The sequence below is a fragment of the Amblyomma maculatum genome, chromosome 3 (genome assembly GCF_055883805.1).
Source record: "Amblyomma maculatum isolate TAMU_Amacu chromosome 3, ASM5588380v1, whole genome shotgun sequence".
Lineage (NCBI taxonomy): Eukaryota > Metazoa > Arthropoda > Arachnida > Ixodida > Ixodidae > Amblyomma > Amblyomma maculatum.
The window spans coordinates 199,921,803-199,943,823 of record NC_139346.1 but is presented as its reverse complement, the minus strand read 5'-3'; the positions used below and the strand labels follow the sequence as shown (position 1 = coordinate 199,943,823).

At 41.2% G+C, this 22,021-nt stretch overlaps 1 protein-coding gene across 3 annotated transcripts in view; it reads right to left on the bottom strand.

The window, feature by feature from the left end:
• Positions 1 to 4,001: 4,001 nt before the first annotated feature.
• The window catches only part of LOC146197397 (aminopeptidase NAALADL1-like), a 37,299-nt gene continuing 19,279 nt past the window's right edge, over positions 4,002 to 22,021 (bottom strand). For 2 of the 3 annotated variants that reach the window (XM_084599203.1, XM_084599204.1), the window contains 6 exons: positions 21,384 to 21,549; positions 19,919 to 20,012; positions 15,443 to 15,686; positions 13,326 to 13,407; positions 11,724 to 11,819; positions 4,002 to 8,290 (listed from right to left, as the gene is read on the bottom strand). In XM_084599203.1, the coding sequence (XP_084455329.1) occupies positions 8,080 to 8,290; positions 11,724 to 11,819; positions 13,326 to 13,407; positions 15,443 to 15,686; positions 19,919 to 20,012; positions 21,384 to 21,549 (893 nt within the window). In that variant the 3' untranslated portion in view covers positions 4,002 to 8,079. The remainder of the gene's footprint in view (positions 8,291 to 11,723; positions 11,820 to 13,325; positions 13,408 to 15,442; positions 15,687 to 19,918; positions 20,013 to 21,383; positions 21,550 to 22,021) is intronic. The other variant, XR_014706195.1, reaches the window with a different exon arrangement.

Below are 22,021 nucleotides of genomic sequence, written 5' to 3'. Positions count from 1 at the left end.
CAACGCTGCAAAATGCAGCAACAAAAAATGACTACAAACCGCGCGCAAAACAAACGCGCAACGAAGCGGCAACCCTTCGTCATACTGACAATTAGGAATACCGAACGCTTGCAAAAAAAGGAACGTTTGATAGATACATCAAAGAAGAACCCTAACGTTCTGAAACATTTTGTGAGACGGTGGAAACAATTAAGGAATACAGCAAGCCTTATGGCACGTAGAACGACATACCAGGTAAATAGGCAGAACAGCGCTTCGCGCTGCAAAACTTCATGCAGAGCTCCATCTCCAAATCTAAAACTGTTTTTTTTAAGTGTTTTCCTGTGTACTTGAAATCATATTTGCTTCTCACCACGGCTATATAAGTTGAATCTGTGGACCCCATGTCATCAGCTTGGCCTGGGTAAAGAGGAATTTCATTGAGCACAGGTCGAATTTCTCGCACTGTCCACAAAGGAGTAAGTATGCTGCCCTATGCTATATTATCATGCATCACTACAAACAGAAAAGGAAAATGCCTTCTAACTATGCAACATTTCTTCATTCACTAATCACTACATATATTCTTGTCCCAATTCAGAAGCAATATAATGGCACATGATGACCATTAGCATTTTTCTCTTTAGTGAAAGCAATTCAGTGTTCGAACAGCACTGAAAACCAGTGTAAATGAGGTGCAAATGTAACAAGTTTTGTGTAAAGAGAATGGCTTTTATTTGCAACATGTACAGAACATCAACCTGCACAACCATCACCATTCTTAATAAGTATGAATGGAAATACCAAACAGAAGCTGAAGACCATTGAATAGGATGACAATAAAGTGAGAGTTATTTAAATAAAGACAGCACTCTCAATCATTTTGTGAACACTAATATATGTGTATACGACTAGACAAAAAGGAAACTTTTCAAAAACTACATGTGATAACAAAAATGATAAAACCTTGGTAAATTTAGTAAAATGCTCTACATCTTCTTATACTACACGTTAACCGCTGCATTTTTTTTCCAGCAAAACAAATTCCTCGCACCAGACAATTGATCTACGACTTTCAGATCAACATGAGAACATGTTTGGTCAAACTAACAAATACACACTTTGCAGAAATCAGCACAGCAACAGTACAACCATGACATTTCTGAAAGATTGCAGCTTTACACAACTAAAACGGTGCACCACACCAAACACATGTGAGAAAAATTTCTGGAAATATGTCAACAAAAATGGTTAGAGCATCATAATTTTAGATAAGTCAGCTCTCTTTAAGTGAAGTATCACAGGTAACAGTCCTTTGCCTTGAAATAAAATAACAGGACAGAATTGTCTCTGTGTAGGTGGGAAATATTTTGTGCAAAGTTCTGCTTTCAAAAGATTGTGAGGACTTAAATTTGCTCCCAGGCTACCTCCAAAACGGTTCACAACAAGGAGCAGTTATAAAGAGACCAAAACCGTAGTTATAACTGAAAGCTGACTGCATAAATATCTCACGACATATCACATAAGACAGGAAGGATTCATAAACAGTAGTTTCTTGCTTGAACCCTTTCGGGCCTCCCATCTCTGGCAAGAAAAACATGACACACGCTCCTAATTGGATACTGCAGCATTTTAACCCAACAATAAACCATGACTGAAGTGTGAATCACAAACGCCCCCCTTCTGAGATAAAATAAAATAAGCCACAGAAGATCACTTGCAACTCTCCAAAATAACCTGGAAACAGTAACAATACATGTTAGGTACAGCATTATAAACAAAAAAGCAGAAGAAGTCTTGAAATAAATTCTGTTAAAAAAAAGCCATCATCCTTGCAGTCGTTGCTTATGTAGAGTCTGCATCTTTGGAACTGCACATGCTTGGTACATGCAATGCTCCAGAACCAGAAGATAGCATACACCTGGCCATGAAACGCCAACAGTATATTCGGTGCTGTGCACATGCTTCACAACCATATACATTGAAGATGCTACATGGGATTCTAGCAAAACAAGTTTTGATCTTTTCTCCTCTACAAGTGAATGACACTTCATACAGGTACTACAGGATCTGCTAATGGAATGTTACTAACAACTAAGCGCCAGCAAAAACGTCTCTCACATTCTATACTTTGTCTCGCATTTCAATGCCACTGGAGTGAAAGGTACTGCTCATTGAATCAAATAAGAGCGGTATTTAGTGGTATGGGTCCCAAAGCTGTGCATTATTTATGAGGGGTATCCTAATGAAGGGCTTCATTCTAATTTTGGCTGCTGTGAGTTGTCGAACGTGTCTTTACATTTTACCTCCCTAAAGATGCGACTGCTATGGCTGGGGCCCGATCCCGCAACATTAAATTGGGAGCCATGCTAGAAAAGTTCTTCACACACTAGCTTACGTTCACTACAATAAGCGGATCAATACAATAAATAAAGATTTTCATATTCATCCCTAATAAACCAGACAGAGTGGCAGCCACCACCTTAGTGACAGTGATTTGCTTGACATGGCCTAGTTTGAAATATAATCGATAATTAGCTGGCATTGTTGCCAGACTTTGCTGACGAAAAAGCTGCCAAAAATCTCAAACACCCATAAAGGTTGCATAAAAATCAGAGTTAAAAAAATGAAAGGATCAGGTTCGATCATTGAAAGAGTGACCATCTTTGGCACTCACTGCCCACTTCTTGGGGATTTTTATGCGGTTGCATAAACTGGTGAAAGACTTGTGGCAGGCAAATGTACCATCTGCTAGCTGCCATCACAAAACACAGAAAGACGACCTCTGAACTTGTCAAACGATTGCTAGTGGCATGTTAGTTCACACCAGGAGGGAGAACTTGATAGTCTATGCATTCCAACATGCCAGTTGGCATAGTTGCTGCCATCAATACTAGTCACATGGGTGAAGGCAGTCAAACTGTTTAACAACTTGGTATTGCTAAAAGTGCTAGGGCATATATGCTAAACACACTTATTTCAAGGAATGCAGGCAAATTGGAAGAGAAAAAGAAAAACTAATAAATATGACAAGCATACAACGAAAGGAGTGAATGAAGAGAAGTAGATCGGTGTGATAAAGAGCTTGCACAATGTTCGTGGAAATAAAAGCTGTCCAGTGAAACAGTAATGAACATACAAGTGATGTTTTGATTTAGTGTTCAAAGGGCAAAGGAAGGCACGCATAATGTGTAAGAATGAAATACATAATGATAGAGGATGTGGTGCTGTGAACACCTGCTCAATTGATAAAGCTCCGCACATATATATGACAGGCACCAAATAGCTGCAAAGTGAATTCCCGTTTGTATATTTGTCCATAAATCCCTAAACAGTGGATGGTAGTGACAGTGACCAAACTTGTCAAGAGAAGTAGCTAAACAGTACAACGGTGATCTGAAGAACAAAAAACTGGATGTTCTGCGACTCAAGACAAGACATTCTTTTTGATAGCTGTCATGCACACTTTCCCAGAGAGAGCTCTCCTTAGTAATTAAATGATATCAGTACCAGCATAAACATGTTAACCACAGCAGTGACACATTGCTGCAACAAGAATGTGAAAACCACAAGATCAACTACAATCAAATTCCAATTGTATTTTTATGCAGGATATATGTCATGAAACATCATGCAAGAAGCAGCTTAAAACTTGCTTTGCACAAATGAATGGCGCACAGCTTACATGAAATATGAGGAATCGGAGCAGTCAACAGAAATTATGGTCGATTCTCTCCACATAGATTCCTTAGCAGTTGGTAGTGAAGGAACCATTGTCGTAAAGTAAGAGAACTTATACATAAAAATATACAGTACAGTAGACTCCTTTTAAATATTTCCTTTTTGTGCCTATTCAAATTGTTGAAGATTCAGAGCAATCCATGCTGCTTCTATAAATGCAATTCAGTGTGTTGCAAAACAATTACACTCTTAATTCAAAATTGGTTATTAATGCAAAAGCATTACTGCTCACATTCTTAGATTTCACCGGGGCGACTCTGACGCCTCTTTCGAGTGACCACTTGAAAAAAAAAAAAAAAAGAAAGCTTGCCGCCAGTGGGTTTTGAACCTGTGCAGAGCCAAAGATCTCAGCATCACTAGCAAGTGCATTCGACCAATGCGTCATCTCGATAGCCAATGCCTTCAAATGCTAACCTGCCAGGCTTTCATGACACGCTTTGCAGATAAGCCATCATCTATAAGGCCTTCTTCACACATAAGAGCCTCAAATATCCAGTAAGTACTCAGCTAAACAGACCAATGCATGGCAAAGCAAAGCTAAACAAAGCAAAATTTAGCTAAATGGGTGCTAAATTTTTCTTCTTTTCCATGTATATATCCGTGCCTAGCCATGGTAGTCACATAAGGGAAAATTTTCAACTTTGCACAAAGCCGCCAATATGAAATAATCGCAGCAAGTATGATGCCAAACTTGGCATCCTTGTCAAGCATTGATCGTGCTTGGAAGTGATGTTCTCACCGTTTTGCAGCATCCCCAAAGCACTGTGTGCAAGAAATATATATATATATATATATATATATATATATATATATATATATATATAGCCAATCTACGCAAGGTCAAAACTAAAGGAAAACCCAAGCCAAGCATGTCATTCGTTTGAAGCTCTTCCACTCTCACGAACTCTGCCGACTTGTCTAAAGGGCTTCATTTGTAAAAGGGGGAAATGTTACACACTACCGAATGATGTTGAAGGAAGGAAAAAAAAAGAAGTGGAGGCAGCGAAAGAATAAGTTCAGTACCTTTGCACTGACATGCTAGGCTCAAATGTAGTCGCATTTGCAAATAAACCTTGTAACAATATATGTTTATAGGTTTTTCACTCACCGGAAAGGTTAGCCTGAAGAGTTATGTTACCTGGAATACTAATTTCTAACACGACAATGCCAAATATATATATTTTAAACTTTTTATTCTTATTTCCCGACTAGACAGCTTTAAATAGTTTTTTTAATTTTTATGCGAATCTGAAATTTTTCCAATCAGATTTTTCTTCCCTCCGTAAGAAACATATACACTCCCTTCTTTGTCCCTAAAGAAGAGTTCTATTAACTACAATCTGATAAGATGCAATAAAAGAAAATTTGTAAATTTATGGGTGGAAGAGATTTGACATACACTAGCTGAAAGTGTCCGTCTTTCGGAAGCAAAAAAACACAACCAGGGGGGCACTTAAGCTCCACCTTGAAGGGTATGAAGTGATAGCGTAGGCGACCACCCAATGTAGAAAGACCTGCTCTCAACCATATGAACGTGCCTGTGTGGCCTAGGTGTAGCGTGCCTGACTCGGTATTCAAGAGCACTGAAAGGTTGAATCTTATTCCACCCTCCGACCTCACACATACTTTCAAACTTTAAAAGAATCGATCAATGTCTGGCTATGCCAACTACCAGCTACCACCTGCCAACGCCATGCCCGTAACATGTCCGGCTATGCCAACTACCAGCTACCACCTGCCAACGCCATGTCCGTAACCTTCCGCTCACAACACTGAAGGCAAAACCGACACCCAACACCAGATTTTCTGAGTAACAAGACCTTTAACACACTACCGTTAAAATATGTTAGATGAACTCAATTAGACTGTGAAAATGCACCTGGTTTATCTGAAGATCTTACCACAAATTCCACTGGAAAAAGGTATGTGAGCAAGCTAGGAGCCTAAATATATGTTATAGGAAAAGAGTTAATGATATCGCCACACAATGAGAAAATTCTGAAGGACACTAACTTTCTGTATTTAAGGGCATGACATAACAGTGCTAATGACTTCCATCTGCCAGCTCCCCTTGCGAATCCTTGTTCACATATATGCACTTTGCTACTAGCTTAGTCACTAATCCCTTAATTATAATCATTAGCATTTAGTTGCAAGCTACAACGTTATGTGCAAGACTAGCTGAGATACAAGGCCCCTCTTTAATCAAGCTATATGAATCAAAATCAAATTGAATTCAAAAGAGCTCAAAAGAGCTCTGTGCTGTATCATAAGGTCTCGTGGCATCACAAAATCCGCTGGCCAATCAGAGTCTAGCCATGCCACCTACCAACTACCCCATGCCAAAAGCATGCTCGTGATTTTTCACTCACAGTGCCGTCACCGCTGAATTTTATGCAGGACGAGAGATTTGCTGCAAGTTGTGACGCCATGCCAATCAATCAAAAATCTTCAGTTCCAAATCAACGAGTGGATGCACTCAGTGACTCCACGTTTTCTTTATCTGCCAAGGGCAAAGCAGGACACATGTGCTCGCAATGCTGACATTTGACTATATTTGATCTCTGTGTTGAGTGCAAACAGGCATGGATACTCCATCTTTTCCATACAGGCAAGAAACCGTGCTCCTGCAAGAAACCTTCCTAGCAATTTTGAGCAAAGGTTTGCGGAAACAGCCTTGTGGAATAGCGCCTTCTTGTCTCACTTCTTTAGTATCACACAGTTTTTCTTTCTCTGAAAAAGCAACGTGGATGCCTCATGAATGCTGCTGCACGCTGTTGCTGTGGTTCTTAAGTTCCCAAGTATCCCAAACAATGCCACTGAGTTGTATGAAAAACCAATAGAATGGTTTCACACTGCTCACCTTATCCAAATTTTTTTCTTAACCAAGTTTGTCTTAACAGGAGTCTACTGTACTTTTTAAGTGTGGCTCATTGCTCTAAAATACAAGGAGAAAAAAAAAAAAAAAAAAGAACTGATGACAAGTCCCAGACATCTCTCACAACAGCAACATTTAAAAGGTTTGAGGGACTGGCCCATGCACCTCATCTTGCCCTTTCCAAACCTTACAGCATACATGAAAATATTTATGTACAACGTGAAAAGAAATAGTTTTTCTTGGGTGATAAAAAAAAAGATATGAAGGCAAACTTTTGAAATAGTCAATGGCCTTCAGACAGCACAAATATGATCACGAGCTTCGAAAAAAACACAGGGTATATATATATCTATATATAACCTTGTAAAACTTGAGCAATCAACAGGGTAGAAAGAAAAGCAGAAACACAGACCCCTGGTAGAGTGCAAAACACAATGAAAGCACGCATCACAGCCAGACTTTGGCTTCCAGGCTCTACAACAGCAGGCTGAAAGGAAATACCACGCTGTCCTCTTTTTTTTTTTTTTTGTTTAAAAGCTTTCGGCAAGTTGTCTGACTGTCCTAACATCATGAGATCGTTCGGGCCAAAAGTTGTCCAACTGTCACTAACGCCTGAACTGAAGCAAAATTTCACTGGACAAGGTTATTGACCATATTGTGATGTTTAAAATTGGTTTTGACCAGACCTGCCAAGCTAAAATTTTCTGATAGCACAGCATGGCGCATAATGAAAGCATTTATGTCATCAACTGCCATACCATTCCATGTCTTAATGATTATTCCATTTTATAGTCCATGCGCATGCCTTTCTCTATTATTCTGTGCTTCCAGCGCAGAGTTAAGATGAACAGGTATAAACCAGTAAGCATGACTTCACGGTGTCAGGCAAACCTGCCAGCACAATAACAAAAATGCACTCCAAATGCTGCCTCAACTCGGCTTAGACGCAAGCAAAAAAGCAAAGCAATGTGCAAAGGAAACGTCAAGAAAGGCATTCAATCCTAAATACCACCAGTGCACCAACCACAACACTGGTGTGCCACAAATGCAGATCCATTCCGTCTCCATCTGTCTTTGGCCAGCATCTGAAGAAGAAATAGGGATGTAGTTCACTAAAACCAACGTTGAGAAAAACTAAAAGGAGAGAGGGGAGACTAATCTTCCAGCAGTTCTTGCCAAGAACACATCTTTGGTAGCCACATTTCATGATTCACTCATCCTTTTGCAATGGCAACTTTGACGAGCATTCTGAAATGCCAAACTAACAGCATAGAGAGAAGCCCAGTGAAAGAGGTTCTCTGACTTGCCTCTGACATTAAGTATGACTTTCAGAATGGAACGCATTCAAGCTGCAAAGTTGCGTAGTTCTTGTGTGCTGATGGTGCCAGGGCAGGAAGAAGTAGTGGAGGAGACATGAAAGGGGAAGGATAAATGACAACTCATAGTTGGTGACCAGAAAGGGGTGTAGGGGACACGAGGGCTCAGAGGTCGTTGCTGTGCCTGGTGAGGACGGCGCTGCTGAGCACGTTGGTGGCCGACCGGAGCGCATGCACCACGTAGGAGAGGCACTCGCGCACCCGGTTCCAGCTGGGCGAGTGGTTGTCCTGACGTGCGCTCGCAATGGCCGCCGTCAGGTGCGGGAACAGCACACTTTGGTAACCGCTGTCGACGTCCGGCCCGTAGATCACATGCCTGCATCATACGAGTGCATGATCTAAGAATGGACTCACAGGTGTATACTGCAGCATAAACGCATCATGATAGACTGCTCTCTGTGCAGCCACTTTATTGCACTGATCATCATGTCCTGCATCCAACTGTCAGCACCAATCTCAGTTCGCAGTCAAGACGGTTGCTGAGTGGCCATAGCATGAGAGAATAGAAGAAGATGAGGACCCCACTGGTACGGGAGAGTGCTTGCACTATGTCAGCAGCCACTAAATGCTTGCACCAATGCAGTTCATAATCCTCAACACTTGGGATGGGATTCTGTACAGGCAAGTCCTACAGGTAAGTGCAAAACCAGCACTTCTCACTCGAAATGTGTGGTCTCTCATTTTTCCATCTTTTTTTATTCCTAGACTTATACATGCTTTCATCTGTGCACTAGAAAGCGAGCAATAGTGATAATTCTAGAGCTCGCGGCTAGTGTGCACTGCTTCAGGTGCTGAATAATGAGCCGTGAACACCACTTTAAATGTGGGTAGAATGAAGCTAGCACGACATGCAGGTTCTCACTGGAAAGGTCATTGTTTGCTTTTGTAATTCACATGGTTCGTTGGTCTGTTTTGTCACAAGCACTGCAAGACACTTGTATCATCATAAACATTCAATTTCAGGAACAGCGGGGCTTCATTGATGCCAAAAACAAAACTTGAGGTAGCTAGTTAGGACAAACTTCAACATGCCGCCACTCAAGTATTTTCCTTGCCATGTTATCTGCTTGTCCTCCTCCTTGGACGTGTCTTGATAGCTGTGCAGCATCGCATGTGTATGTTTTACTGAAAAATGTCATCTTTTTAACCAAAAACAGGAACAGAAAAAGATGCACTCAGTGGAGCTTTTCTGGTGTGTGAAATTTTATGGGGAAGGGAGCTATGAATTATATTGTGCTATATTTATCATTCTTCTGAAGATTTCAAATTTTTAAGGGTACTATGAAGAAAACAAGGGAAGGAGCAAGAATGCGTAAGCAATGTTTTTTCTAGAAGAACTTTGAAACATGGGAACGTGACTATGCAGCCTTCTTGCTGTTGGTATTTCTAACAGCATCACACGGACTGAGTAGAGATTCATCTCCTGCTACAAAACAATAGTTTGCCTAAGTAACCGCAGTCACCTTTACCTCTGAGGGTGCATAACTACTTACCAGAACGAATACACATTTGCCAAATTTGTTAAAAAGCATCTCGAAATTGGGGTTTCTCAGTAAAGTTGAGCAAGCACTTCAAAAGATGTTTATTTTTTTTCTTTCTGTAGAATTCTGCTCAAGATTGGAGATAGAGTTACAGTTCAGTAAAAAGCTGGGTGAGTTGGTATATAGTTACAACAATAAATTCAGCGAAATGGATGCACAAGAGTGAAGGACACAGGAGTGTTCCGTTCACTCTACTGTGTTGGTTCCATTGTTGTAAAAGGTTATAAAATTTTTTTTTCTTGGTGGTGGTGGTGGTGGTGGGGGGTCTTGAAGTGGCATTTGTGGAGGCAGAGAGAGGACTTGAGTAAAAAAAAGAGACAAACACATTGAGCGCACATTAAAAAACAATGCAAAGCTGTACAGAGCAGACTGCACTGCTACGTGCCATGCTGTATTCGTTTCGGTCATCTCCACCAAGCGGGCTGGTGGATGGATGGATGGATGGATGGAATATAGGAGCGTCCCCTTTGAAACAGGGTGGTAGCAGTAGCTATCATGCTCATTTTTCTCCCTATATCTTAATTATTGTTTTAGATTGGTTAACTATACCATCATTCTATTTACTGAATTTTTGTTTCTACATTACTAACATTATGTCACTTTTCTGCCTTTAAGCCACCAATCTTCCAGTCTTTTTTTGCTAGCTTCCACCGCCAGTTTATTCACCCGGCCACTGGTATCTCTAACCCCAGAGCTTCAGGAGCAGTGACTGCGCCTGCATTGACTTCCAGATGGATAATTGTTTCACTGGAGTTACCACATACAGCACATGCGTCATCTTCATTGTTAAATTTCTTTTTGCAGCTGCGTGTTCTAAGGCACCCTGATCTAGCTTCAAAAAGTAGGGCACTGCCTTTTGAGTTATCAAAGAAATCTTCCTTCCTGATCTGCATTTTCCACTTTCGGTATAATTCCACACTGTTTCTTTTCCATTGAATTTATCCAATTTTTACCTTCTGTGTTTTTAACCTGTTGCTTGATGCTCTTTATTACTCCATCCTTGTGACTAGCATACTTACTAGTTAGTTTCCTAGTTCTTTTCCTCCATTGCGAGTCAACGCTTTTTAGGTATAGGTATTTAAATACTTTAGCTGCCCATCTGTTACTGTCCAATTTCCTCAGGCGTTCCTCATGAAATACTTTACTCTGAGCTTCCCGTACTTCGAAAGATGCCCAGCCCATATCTCCCTGTACCGCCTCATTTGTGGTTTTGCCGCGGGCCCCTAGTGCTAATCGTCCAACGGCTCTCTGATTTATTTCTAATGTCGACTGTACCTCTGATTTTAGGCACAAAACCACATTTCCGAAAGTAAGCCCGGGCATCATAATTCCTTTCCAAATACCTCTCAAAACCTCATACCTGTTGTATCCCCATAGTGCCCTATGCTTCATTATCCCGGCATTTCTTCGCCCTTTGGCTTTAAGTGATTGCTCATGCTTTCCAATATATGCCAATCCTTCGTTTACCCATACCCCGAGATATTTATATTCTGCTACTCTAGGTATTTCATGGCCTTGTATTTTAAGACCCTGATCAGTTGAGCCGTTGAAAATCATCAGACCCGACTTAACTGCGCTAAAACTGAAGCCTAGAGCGTCCCCTTCATCTCCGCAATACTTAACTAGAGTTTGCAATTCTTCCAGACTCTCAGCTAGCAGCACAATATCGTCTGCATACATTAAACCGGGGAGGCGCTGCTCTACCGCCTTTCCATCTAATCTATATGACAGGTTAAAATCTAGGTTACTTTCTTGTATCCTCCGTTCGAGGTTTATCATATAAAGCATGAACAGCAGCGGTGATAGAGGACAACCTTGTCTTAATCCTTTGCATACCTTGACAGCTTCCATACTTCTTATCCCTTCCCATGTAATTTCTACTTTGCTATCCCTGTATATTTCCTGTAGAAATTCTGTTATCTCATAAACATGCATGATTATGGGCACAGCAGTGCCCTCTAGCTGAGACTCTCTCCACTATAAAGCGTTTAGAGTAAGTGGTGTGCCACAACGATGCCTTCTTGTAAACTGTTCAATAGCATGTTAAGTGAAGCAGGAAGGTTTTGCATGAAAGGTGGTACTTGTATATCAGGTGGCGCTGATGTGTCAACATGAAAGCTAAAGCATTCGACTCAATGGCTGAACTGGACTGCTGCACAGCAAGAGCCCCCCGCAAGCAACCAGTGTAGCCCAACTGAGAGCATTCACCTGAAGTGTGGGTGGTGTGGATAGGCTGCTGGAAGCAGAAATGCCCTCTCCAGCTGCATCAAGCGGTCGTTGTACTCCTGAAGGGCCAGGAGCAGGCTGTGCAGCGGCAAATGCGAGAGTCAGCAAAGTGAATAACAGGACGATGCACAACTATATCGTGAGGAAAAGTAGCGGTTACATGCACTGACAAGTAGGGCCAATAATAACAATAATCTGACTACATTTCTGGAATGCTATGTCTACATGACAGCTCACCCCTGTGCAAGAGACCACTACAGCATTTGCATACACACACAAAAAAAGGCTCTCACACATCATTTCTCTTGGTAAACATTTATTTTTTTGCTCTTAACCAAATGGCTTCTTGAAAAGATTGTAATTCTCCACTGCCTCTCTCTCTACTGACAATCTCAGCTCTAACCTTGACCTAAACATCCCTATACTGATGCTCTCGTCTTTGGCTTGAAAAAGGTTTTTAAATGTATCACATAAAAGACTGCTGCTAAAGCCCTCACGTCGAAACCATTAAGTAATCGAATGGCCTTGAACTTTTACAGAGAGGTATTTGTCTGTTCTAACAAGTATCCTTCGCCTAAGTCTCTGGCTATTTTAGGTTTTCCCAAAGGTACAGTGCTTAGACCCTTGATTTTTCTTATTTATATCTTTCTGCCGATATTACACCTATTGTATCCATTATTAGATGCCGACTGTGTAATCAGGGCTTATAATAACATTCATAGCAGATCCCTACAGATCACTTTCTTTCTCCCTCTCTCTCTTTTATAACATCCTAGAGGGCACTTTGGACCACTAAAGTGTGATGAGGCGAAAGCCATTATAGCGCGGTGGATCGTAGCCCTCCACTATGGCACCTCTATCTCCCTCTCTTCTTTCACTCTCACCTTCCTCCCTTCCTTTACTGCATGTGTCCGCGGAGATTTGTGACAGATACTGCGCCTTTTCTATCCTGTAAATCAATTTCCAACGCCGCAGATGCCTGCTGTACTAACGCCTCCTAGACATCTGGGTCTGCTTCTGTTTGCTGTGCAGTGCAGTGTTCGAAGAAGCGGCAAATGAAAGGTGCCGCACGGACGCCTAGATAGGACGCCCAGCGGTGTCAGCTTCGCATATGCATAAATCGCCTAGTGACCTTATGACCTGTCGTGACGGTACATCGCGCGCCCCTTGTCGAACACAACCAGCATTTCACTGAATGCATCGAAGTTCACCAGCATTCTATAATTCATTGACAGGAAAGGAAAGGCACAGTATTTGTCACTTGTGGGATCTCGCTATCATCCTCACGATAGACAAGGGGAACTATGAAGAGCATTTCACAATCCAGGATGTGACGCAATTGGTAAAGCGCTTGGCTAGGGATCCAAGGGATGGAGGTATGATTCCCGATGGAGACAAGGCTTATTAATTTATTTTGTAACTCTCGCTCTGGAAAACGTGACACCTCTGCTGACAACCTTCTGTCGACAACGATGAAGCATTAAAGGCTTTTGCCTTAAAATGCACCTACTTTGCTTCTTGGTTACCATAGAACTGAAAAACGCTTCAGTATGCGTTCTATGTAAAAGCTAGAAGAGCTCTTACTTGTTCTTGTTCATCTCTTCATAGTTGTCATGAAAATTCAAGGCTGCTTGCTCAAACCGAACCAGCGCTTTGGACAGTGGCTCTGTAAAGAACACAAGAAAAGACTGACACCTTGCCCCTCACAACAAGAGTAAGTAAAAAAGTAAGAAGTTATAATACTACTATACAATGTGGCACGGTGAAGGTCCTTATATAAAGTTTAAGCGATGGGTCCAATCACTTCACATGTGCTAAAATCAAGCTGGGCAGCCCAAAGTCTAGCATTTCGTATGAACCATTGAAGAAAGAAAGAAAAAAAAAAAAAAAAAAAGCCCAGAGAAAACCTTGAAATAGATTCAAATTCAAGTAAAGGTTCTTAGAATAATGCCAAAACCCTCAGCAAAAAACTAGAGAACATGCAAAATATATCTGCTAATTTAAACATTAGCACCTACAGGGCCCTGTCAACTGATTTTTTAACCCTTTGAGTGCTCAGTTATCAGTAACAAAATAGCACACCTAGTGACTGTGTTTCTGATTTCTTCTTTTTCTGTTAATGCTCATGATTTCGTAATTTATATTTACAGCAGATAGTGTAAAGTATGGCATAATTCAAATATTATCAAACATAGACCTGAAAAAATCTAATTCTCAGATATAAGCATGGATATTAACCATAAACATACTTTTCTGATGGCACCAAATGCAGTTATAGCATTTAGCCACTGTTCTTTCATGTGAATGACACTTCATAATTAATACTTCAGACACAAATGCAATTGTTTAATGTCTTAAAAGCTCAGATAGATCCACAAAGTCCATCCACGTATGCCCACCAGCAAGGCAACCCACTGAACCGGGCTGCTTAAGCTTCATAACTATGTTTGCCGTCAAAATTCAAAGCGTTCCCGGAACACAAAGCTGCATATCAAACAAGCAGCATGTAAACGTGCCTACACAAATGAACCAGAACACTTCAGCAGTATTAAAGCCATGGATAAAATTGCAACTAAAATTAAATAGCAAGAGTTGGGTTTTTGTTAATGCATACATGCCAACATGCAAAGGCTAAAACTTTCTCACTGATGATTAATACTGAACACTTCAATGTTATTCTCAAGTGCAGCCCTACAAAGCTTAGGCAGAGTGCATAAAGTGATGTCAGAGCAAAATTTTATCATAATGTTTTCGCAGATGAATGTCGTTTATGGAAGCTGTAGGTGAAGCTCTGTCACTAGGTTTTTTGTTATCCTAACGGAATAAGGACAATGATTCCTCGGGACAAAAACCCAATTTGCATTTCTGCTTTTCCTGCCCTGCTGCTGCCACACTGTACAGGTAAATAAAAAGAAATTTTAATATTACGCTGGCAGCATTGTCTAACTGAAAGGATGAGCAATCTGAAATCTTAATGATGAGACAGTGTGCATAATGATCACTTAGCAAGCAGTTCAGCAAAGGATTCCTCCCCTCCACATCGTCATTTCGTGCATCTACGTTCCATCATCACCTGCCCTCAACCGAGCTTCACTGGCTGAAGGCAAACTGCCAGGTTCTAGTGCACACGCACAAGCCATGCTGGTGACAGGTGCAAGTGATAGATCGTGGCAGGCATCAAGCATGCACTTGCCAACTTCACATAAGATGTTGGAAAGCCGGTGACACCCGCCCCACCTCACAGGGCGCCCGGTTTTGTGAATGTGGACTTTTTGTTAGTGCAAAAAGAATAACTTCATTTTTTTTTAGTCTACTGCTGCCAATGTCATTCTGAAACTATACTAGGGAATGGAACAGGCTGGATTGTGGGTGTATATGAATTATGCATATGAATAAATTTGACGGTTATGCACCACAGATACAATTAACACAGCAGTCCACTGACCCACCCTGTGCACTCCTAAAGAGACCAGCACAATTTTCCGAGACTTCTACCCATCCCAATCAACATCTGGCAACAAGAGTGCAGGTAGCAGCAGCAGAGGGATACGAAGGAGAAAAACAAGCATGCACAATAAGGCAGTCAAATGACACTGACAACCCCTTTGCTTGCATGACCTCCCCATACATGACTTATCTACGGAGTGGTCAGTACATGCACAGTGCTGTCACGGTGGATTAAAGCAGCACAAACTACTGACCAAGGTCGATGTTGTGGTCCCTGAGAAGCTGGGAGTAGGTCTTCTCAAAGGCTGTGTAATCGAGGCGTATCTGCTCAGCATAGTCGGCTGCATGCATGGGCAGCTGAAGAGAGTCCACCAGCTTTAGCAACAACACTCCGACCACTCGCACCAGAGTGGCCAGTGACCGCAAACCTGGATCTGTCTGGTTCACCACCATCTGGTATGTGTCGTAGGCTGTGTGATATGGCGGGTAGTCCGAAGCCTGTGAGTAACCAAACGGGTTGATAGTAGGGGTGTACAAATATTGAAATCTTCAAATACGAATCAAATATGAAAAAAAAAAAAAATGCATTCGAATATCAAACATTTGATCAGTGACAAAAAAAAACAACATAGGATTAAAAAACATCTAACTTTTTCCTGTTTATTTCTGAGTTCACATGGTATTTGCAAGTAAAATTTAACTAGAACTGCAGAGATGTTATACACTACTGAAAAATCTAGCATAAATTTTATACAGAATTACATACACTTTTGTTTTTTGTTTTACAAGAAGGACCTGCATAAAACTGGGTGGAGCTGTCATAATGCTGCTGAATGCAGTAAACTCTCATTAATTCGGCTTTAAAAGGCCCAGAAAAAAATGTCTGAGTTGACTGAAAGCTCGAATTATCAAATTAATCTGAAAAAACAGCCAGAAACAGTTTGCATCACAGTAAATTTATCTGATGAATACGAGCAAGATGGTTGAGTCCATTTGAGATGAAGCGAAAATTAGAATGATGTTTTTTCTCGGCCTTGTCAAGTGCTTCACTTTGCGCACTCTGTCGACAATGCTTCTGCTACTCTTTTTGCAGTACAATGTGGTAGCAGTGGTCCTCCTTCACAAAACAGCCCCGTCGAGTTTTGAGGATGCTTCTCTGCACTGTCCACGCAGTCAGCCATTGCAGTGAAGTGCACAGTGAGGTGAAACCGCAACGAATTCAAAAATTTTCCTGTGTATTCAGTAATTTTCGAATATTCGAAAATTCCAAATATCGGCTTTCAAATATGAATATTCGTACTCCCCTTGTCAATAGTAATCATTAACGAGCAGTAGGTATTCCATGCACTGATTTCATTGCTCTACACCATGAGCTTACCTTCTGGGTGAAAGTACTAGTACATCCAAATATGAAATGCTGAGCAGCAAAATAGGTCAGCAGTCATTTGGATTTAGACGCACAAAAATAATTTTACTGCATTATTTTATTTAAATTCTTCATAGGCCTCCCATGGTTTCAAATTTGCGGGTGATCAGTCTCTACACCACTGCTGCCTTTCCCAGCACGACTTTGAATTCTCCCAACAGAGAGAGTTTTGTTATGTAATTACCTTAGGTATGATTAAATTATTTCTTGGGAACATATTAAATTCCATCTGAAAGCATTTAGTGCTAAAGCAAGCTGTTTCAGCATAAAGCCCATAATGATAACAATAACGCATCTTAACGCTAGAAGCAGACCATCTCAGCCAATCAGGAAAGCAAGCAGATCTCAAAATGCGCTCCGACATTCCTCCGGCACATTGTCACCTGCTTATGACACTTAAAAAATTCCACTAACAAATGCATCTAGTACGTGTTTGCCATGGAACTTGCAGGACAAAACAAATTTGCCTATGGGCCATAAGGAAACGTCCAGGCATCATTGGCATGACAGTGAAAGCCTTATGTCAGAAGCATCCATCAGCACCATGAAACTACAAGGGGAGATGAGCTAGGGTAAAAGTTTGTTAGGTCAACATGAGTGCAGCCATTTAGAACAGTGAAATGGTTCATGCAGGTGTTAAAAGCTATCTTACAACATAAGCCAAGTGAGCTTCTATATATTCAAGCCAATGCCGTTTTCGCAGTAAATATGACAGTACCCTCCTAAGTTTACCTGCTGTGTTCCAAGTACTCGCTAGTCATTTTAATTTAAATGTGCATTAAATTTTGTTATTATGATATCTAAACACTAGGCTGAATATTAATAATGTGCATCTTACCATACTGCTCAGTGAGATGTGTGGAAGAAAGTTGAGAACTTTGTGTTGACATTCCGTTCCCTACCGCTGTTATCACTGTAGAAGCCATGCGTACGGTGCAGTCCACTTACAGCGATACTAGATGTAACGATATATCGCTTATAACGATCAAATTCTTGCAATTTATCAGTTTTCCCATTGGCCCAATGTAAAAATAAGCCAGATATAATGATCGATTATCGCTGGTACATCGGATACAACGATAGCTTTATCGCCGCTTGGTAAATGATTACCATCAGAATGTGTCTGAATGTTTAAAAAAAAATAAGATATTAAGAAGGGAATGACGTGAAAACTTGACATTAGTGGCGAAAAAGAACTGTCGTGGAGAAATCGAAGAGTGCAATTGCATGCGATTATGAAATGAGCACTATCACCATCGCCATTGCCAAATGTGCGTCCGTGGAAGATTGCGCCGACCACATTGACGGCGCAATAGCTCTTGAGATGAAACAGCAGATTCATAAGGATTTTTGGCAGTGTTTCAAGTTTGGAAGCCTCGTGAAAAAATATGGGCATTCACACTCTACGATTTTAACGACCATCAAGGCTGGGGATGTCCTGCAGTTCATCCAGTCACCGATCGGTTTCGCACATGCAAAAAGGACTGCTACCAGCGTATGCGTTACTGGAAGCGATGCTCACAGTGATTGTCAAGCTTCAGCTGCTGCTTAAGCGAGTGCAAATTTCTGACATTTTTTTAGGTATGCTTAAGTTATTTTATGGCTAATGATGAAATCCTGTATAAAGGGTTTAGTGCTCTTTAAGGCGACTAATGTTGTTCAATCCGATTTACTCATCGCTAGTAAGTAGGCAGCCTACATGCAGGGGAAAATATGTGGGTGTGTGCATTCATTTATTCCTTTTTTGTCGCGAAAGCTACACTGCGCTAGGTTTTCAAGCTGTTGGCGTGGCACCGTGGAAAACGAAGAAGACAAAGAAGAAGAAGAATGCTTTTACTCCACATTCGGTTTTACTCCACACCCTTCTCATTTTTTTGCCGATCCAGGTATAACAATAATATGTTATAACATTCAGATTTCCTGGTTTTCTCAATATCGTTATAAGTGGACTGCACTGTATCTCTTTATTTTTACCCAAAGTCCCCAGGTAATGGGCATTATGTGAGTTATATAAAAGTTAGAGTTACATTGCATAATTGATTCAGCAAATCAAGAATGGAAATTATATTACTGGTGCTACGTTCCACAGTGCAAGAATATTGCACGTGCACACTTCATAGCTTTGGCAGCACTACACGGGGCACTTAAAATGCAGTGTGTGTGTGTGTGTGTGTGTGTGTGTGTGTGTGTGTGTGTGTGTGTGTGTGTGTGTGCGCGCGTGTGCGCGCGCGCGCATATATGCATGTCTATATAGAATACACAAGAATTTCAGTCTGAAAATTGGCCATTACTGTGAGCAGCTGAAATGCACCGGCATGCTGTATTGATGACATACCAGAACAAGCCTGGCCACACAAGCTGCGGGAGCACTCACAAGTGCGGGTGAATATGAACTTGATTCAATGTCAGTGCGAAGCACCTGGAGAGGCCTGTGTGTGTGTGTGTGCAAAATTGAACTGAATCTGCTGCACAGGTTGATTTATGCTTTCAGCACACAGGAATGAAACGGAGCGTGAACTAAGTGAGCTGCACTGCACAGGACTATCCAAAAGGCTCAGAACTGTTTTCTTAACATGCAGCGAAATGGTGAAAGGCTCCAGGAACTTGCGACGGAGTTCGCTTCACATGACTCACTCATTAACTTCAAATGGTCTACATATGATGCTAAGGGCAAATGTCTGCAAGTATGTATTAACTGAATGACTGCAAGCATGCAAAAAAAAACAACAACATTGTTCCGACTGCATTAAAACAATGTTGTTAAAGCAGCAATAGTCAGCTTTAACAGATCATCACATATGTAAATACAATGGCTGGAGTGAGCCTTATCTCAGTTCTATTAAAGTGGTGTACAATTGATTTTATCTTTGAATGGTATGCCTCTCTGCACATGATGCCACAGGAAGCTATTTAATCACAAGCTGATATCAAAGGTTTGAGTGTTGCAAAAAAGAATACACATGCAATGCTCTGCTAGTTTAAACATGCTCAAACCAGCATTAATAGTAGCATTTAGGAAGTCGCTACATTTGCATAAAAAAGCAAACCCCAGGCCATATGTCCCTGTAAATGGTAGTACAAAATACACTTCGTAAACTGATGTTGCATAAAAAATATAGGCCATGACAGTAAAACAACCCACAACCTCAAGACTGCCCAACACTAACAAGGCTATTCAAAGGCTCAGAACTGCTTTCTTAATATGCAGTGAAATAACGGGCACAAACAACTAGGAACCTGCGCCGTTTCAGTAGCCAGGCTGCAATAAAACTTAGCTTTTAGAATGAGTATGATTATCGCTCACCGGGTCTTTTCCCACGAACTGAAGGTGTGCAGAAGCCACTCCAAGACCCAGAAGGAAGGAAGCAAAATCCGAGCCTGATGCTGGAGGCATTATTCTGGACAAAAAGGAAAAAAATAAAAAGACCTGAAAGCTTAAACACAAGGTCAGTTACACTGGACCGGACCGTGAACTGTCTAGTGCTGTTATTCACGTCACATAAAAAAAAAGAAGAAACATGTCATTGCTATACCCTTCGAGATGTGTGCGCTAGGCTTTGCTTTCGGCAAAAAAAGATAGGAGGAAAGGATTACTTCTTGTTGAGGATTTTGGCTTAAACCTCCAGCTTGAAATACAGAAAACTCCAAATTCAGCTTGACTTGTTGCCTGTTGAAATGTCGAAATGCATGACATTCTGAGATATTAACATGACAGCATCGTTCTTCTAGGGGTCCAAAATATGCAGATTGCCATTGGAAGGCAAGGCACAAAAGTAGTTATGCAAACAAGCCCTTGCCTCTAAATAGTAATTTAGTTGTGACAAGATGCCAAGCTTAGCATCAGCAGACATAGGTTCAATTCTAAAAAAAGGTAGTGTCTCTTTTTTTTTTTTTCCTTCCAGTTTTTCTTAGTCATTCAATGCATTTGACAGCGGATTTAAGAGAGACAGAAATACACTAAGGCCTTCAGATTGAGAACGACAGAACGGCATACAAATGATCGCTTAAGTTGCATGTTGCATTCATATGACGGACCGAATCGCAGATCACGAGGATGAATTGCGTGTGACATGACTTGATGTCACGAATTTGGGGCAACAAACTTGTGCTCGCAGACATGATTCTGACAGTGAGCTAACACAAATTCAGAGTGAAATTTGTAATGTCTGGCCACCTTGATACTTTTCCTTTCATCTTTTGAGGCAGCCAGATGGGAGTCACCGTCACTGTAGTTGACAAATGCAGATGAAACACGTGGATGCGTATGCATATGCAGAGTTGTCTCTGACATATTTGAACTGCTGCCGGCCCAAGTGTACGGCATGACTTGGCGTGACGACTTAGTACTCTTTAAATTAATCTTGTGGAACAATTCCCCATCCTTAGGGCCACATCTCTTAACGATTATTCAAACATTGATTATTCAAACATTAAATTTAAACATGCATTGTGGGAGAAAATAACTGAGAAGATGACCAACCACTGGCCAGCCTACGCACCCTTCAATGCAGATACGTGCTGCTTTGTAAATTTCCAAATAGACCTTGCCAATTCTTTAGTCTAGTTTCTCGTAACATTTCGTATTTCACTACGTGCACACTTTAGGCACACAATAAGCATCGTTTTATGAAATGCCACTAAAGTGAACAGCTCAAAAAGGGAAGCAAAAACAATGTTTTTAAAGTGAACAGCTCAGAAAGAAAAACAAAAACAATGTTTTTGTTGATGACTGAGAAGAAAAGAGCCTGAAGCAGGCAGACAGGACTCACAGGGGCGGTGCATGTGCATCGTTGGGGACGCGGGGTTTCCGCATTCTCCACATGTCGTAGACGCTCATGTCCGAGTGCGACCCCTCATGACAGGGCACCAGCTCCGTGGCTTCCTTCAGTGCCTGGCGCAGCAACGGACTTGCCAGTGCATAAAGTGAGCTGTTCCCTGCACACACGGTGCAAGTGGCGCGAGAAAAATATATGTTAGGCTGCACCGTACAAGACTGTCTAATGCGCTCTTAACTCCGCAGCTTTCAAATGAATGAAGCTGCGAGGAGATGCATGTTGCCAAAGAAATAAATGTGACAGCAAAAGTGCCAGTGACACATATATGCTCTGTGAGCATGCAAGGCACTGTTGTTGCTAACACTGATGTGACCCCAAATGGCCCGAATTAATGAAATGTAATTTGTCCAGCTCAACATCCTGAAGAAACTATAATGGATGCCATAGTGGAGCGCTCTGGATTAGTTTACATCACAAGGGGTTCTTTAAAGGCGCCAGGAAATGGGTTTGAAGGTTGCTCGTAAATGCATTTAATCTCTAGAACGAATATTTTTGATTATTAACCGAAAGTATAACTACTAAGAATGGAGCCAATGATTTATTAATGATTCTAAAAAACCACGTTTCTTAAA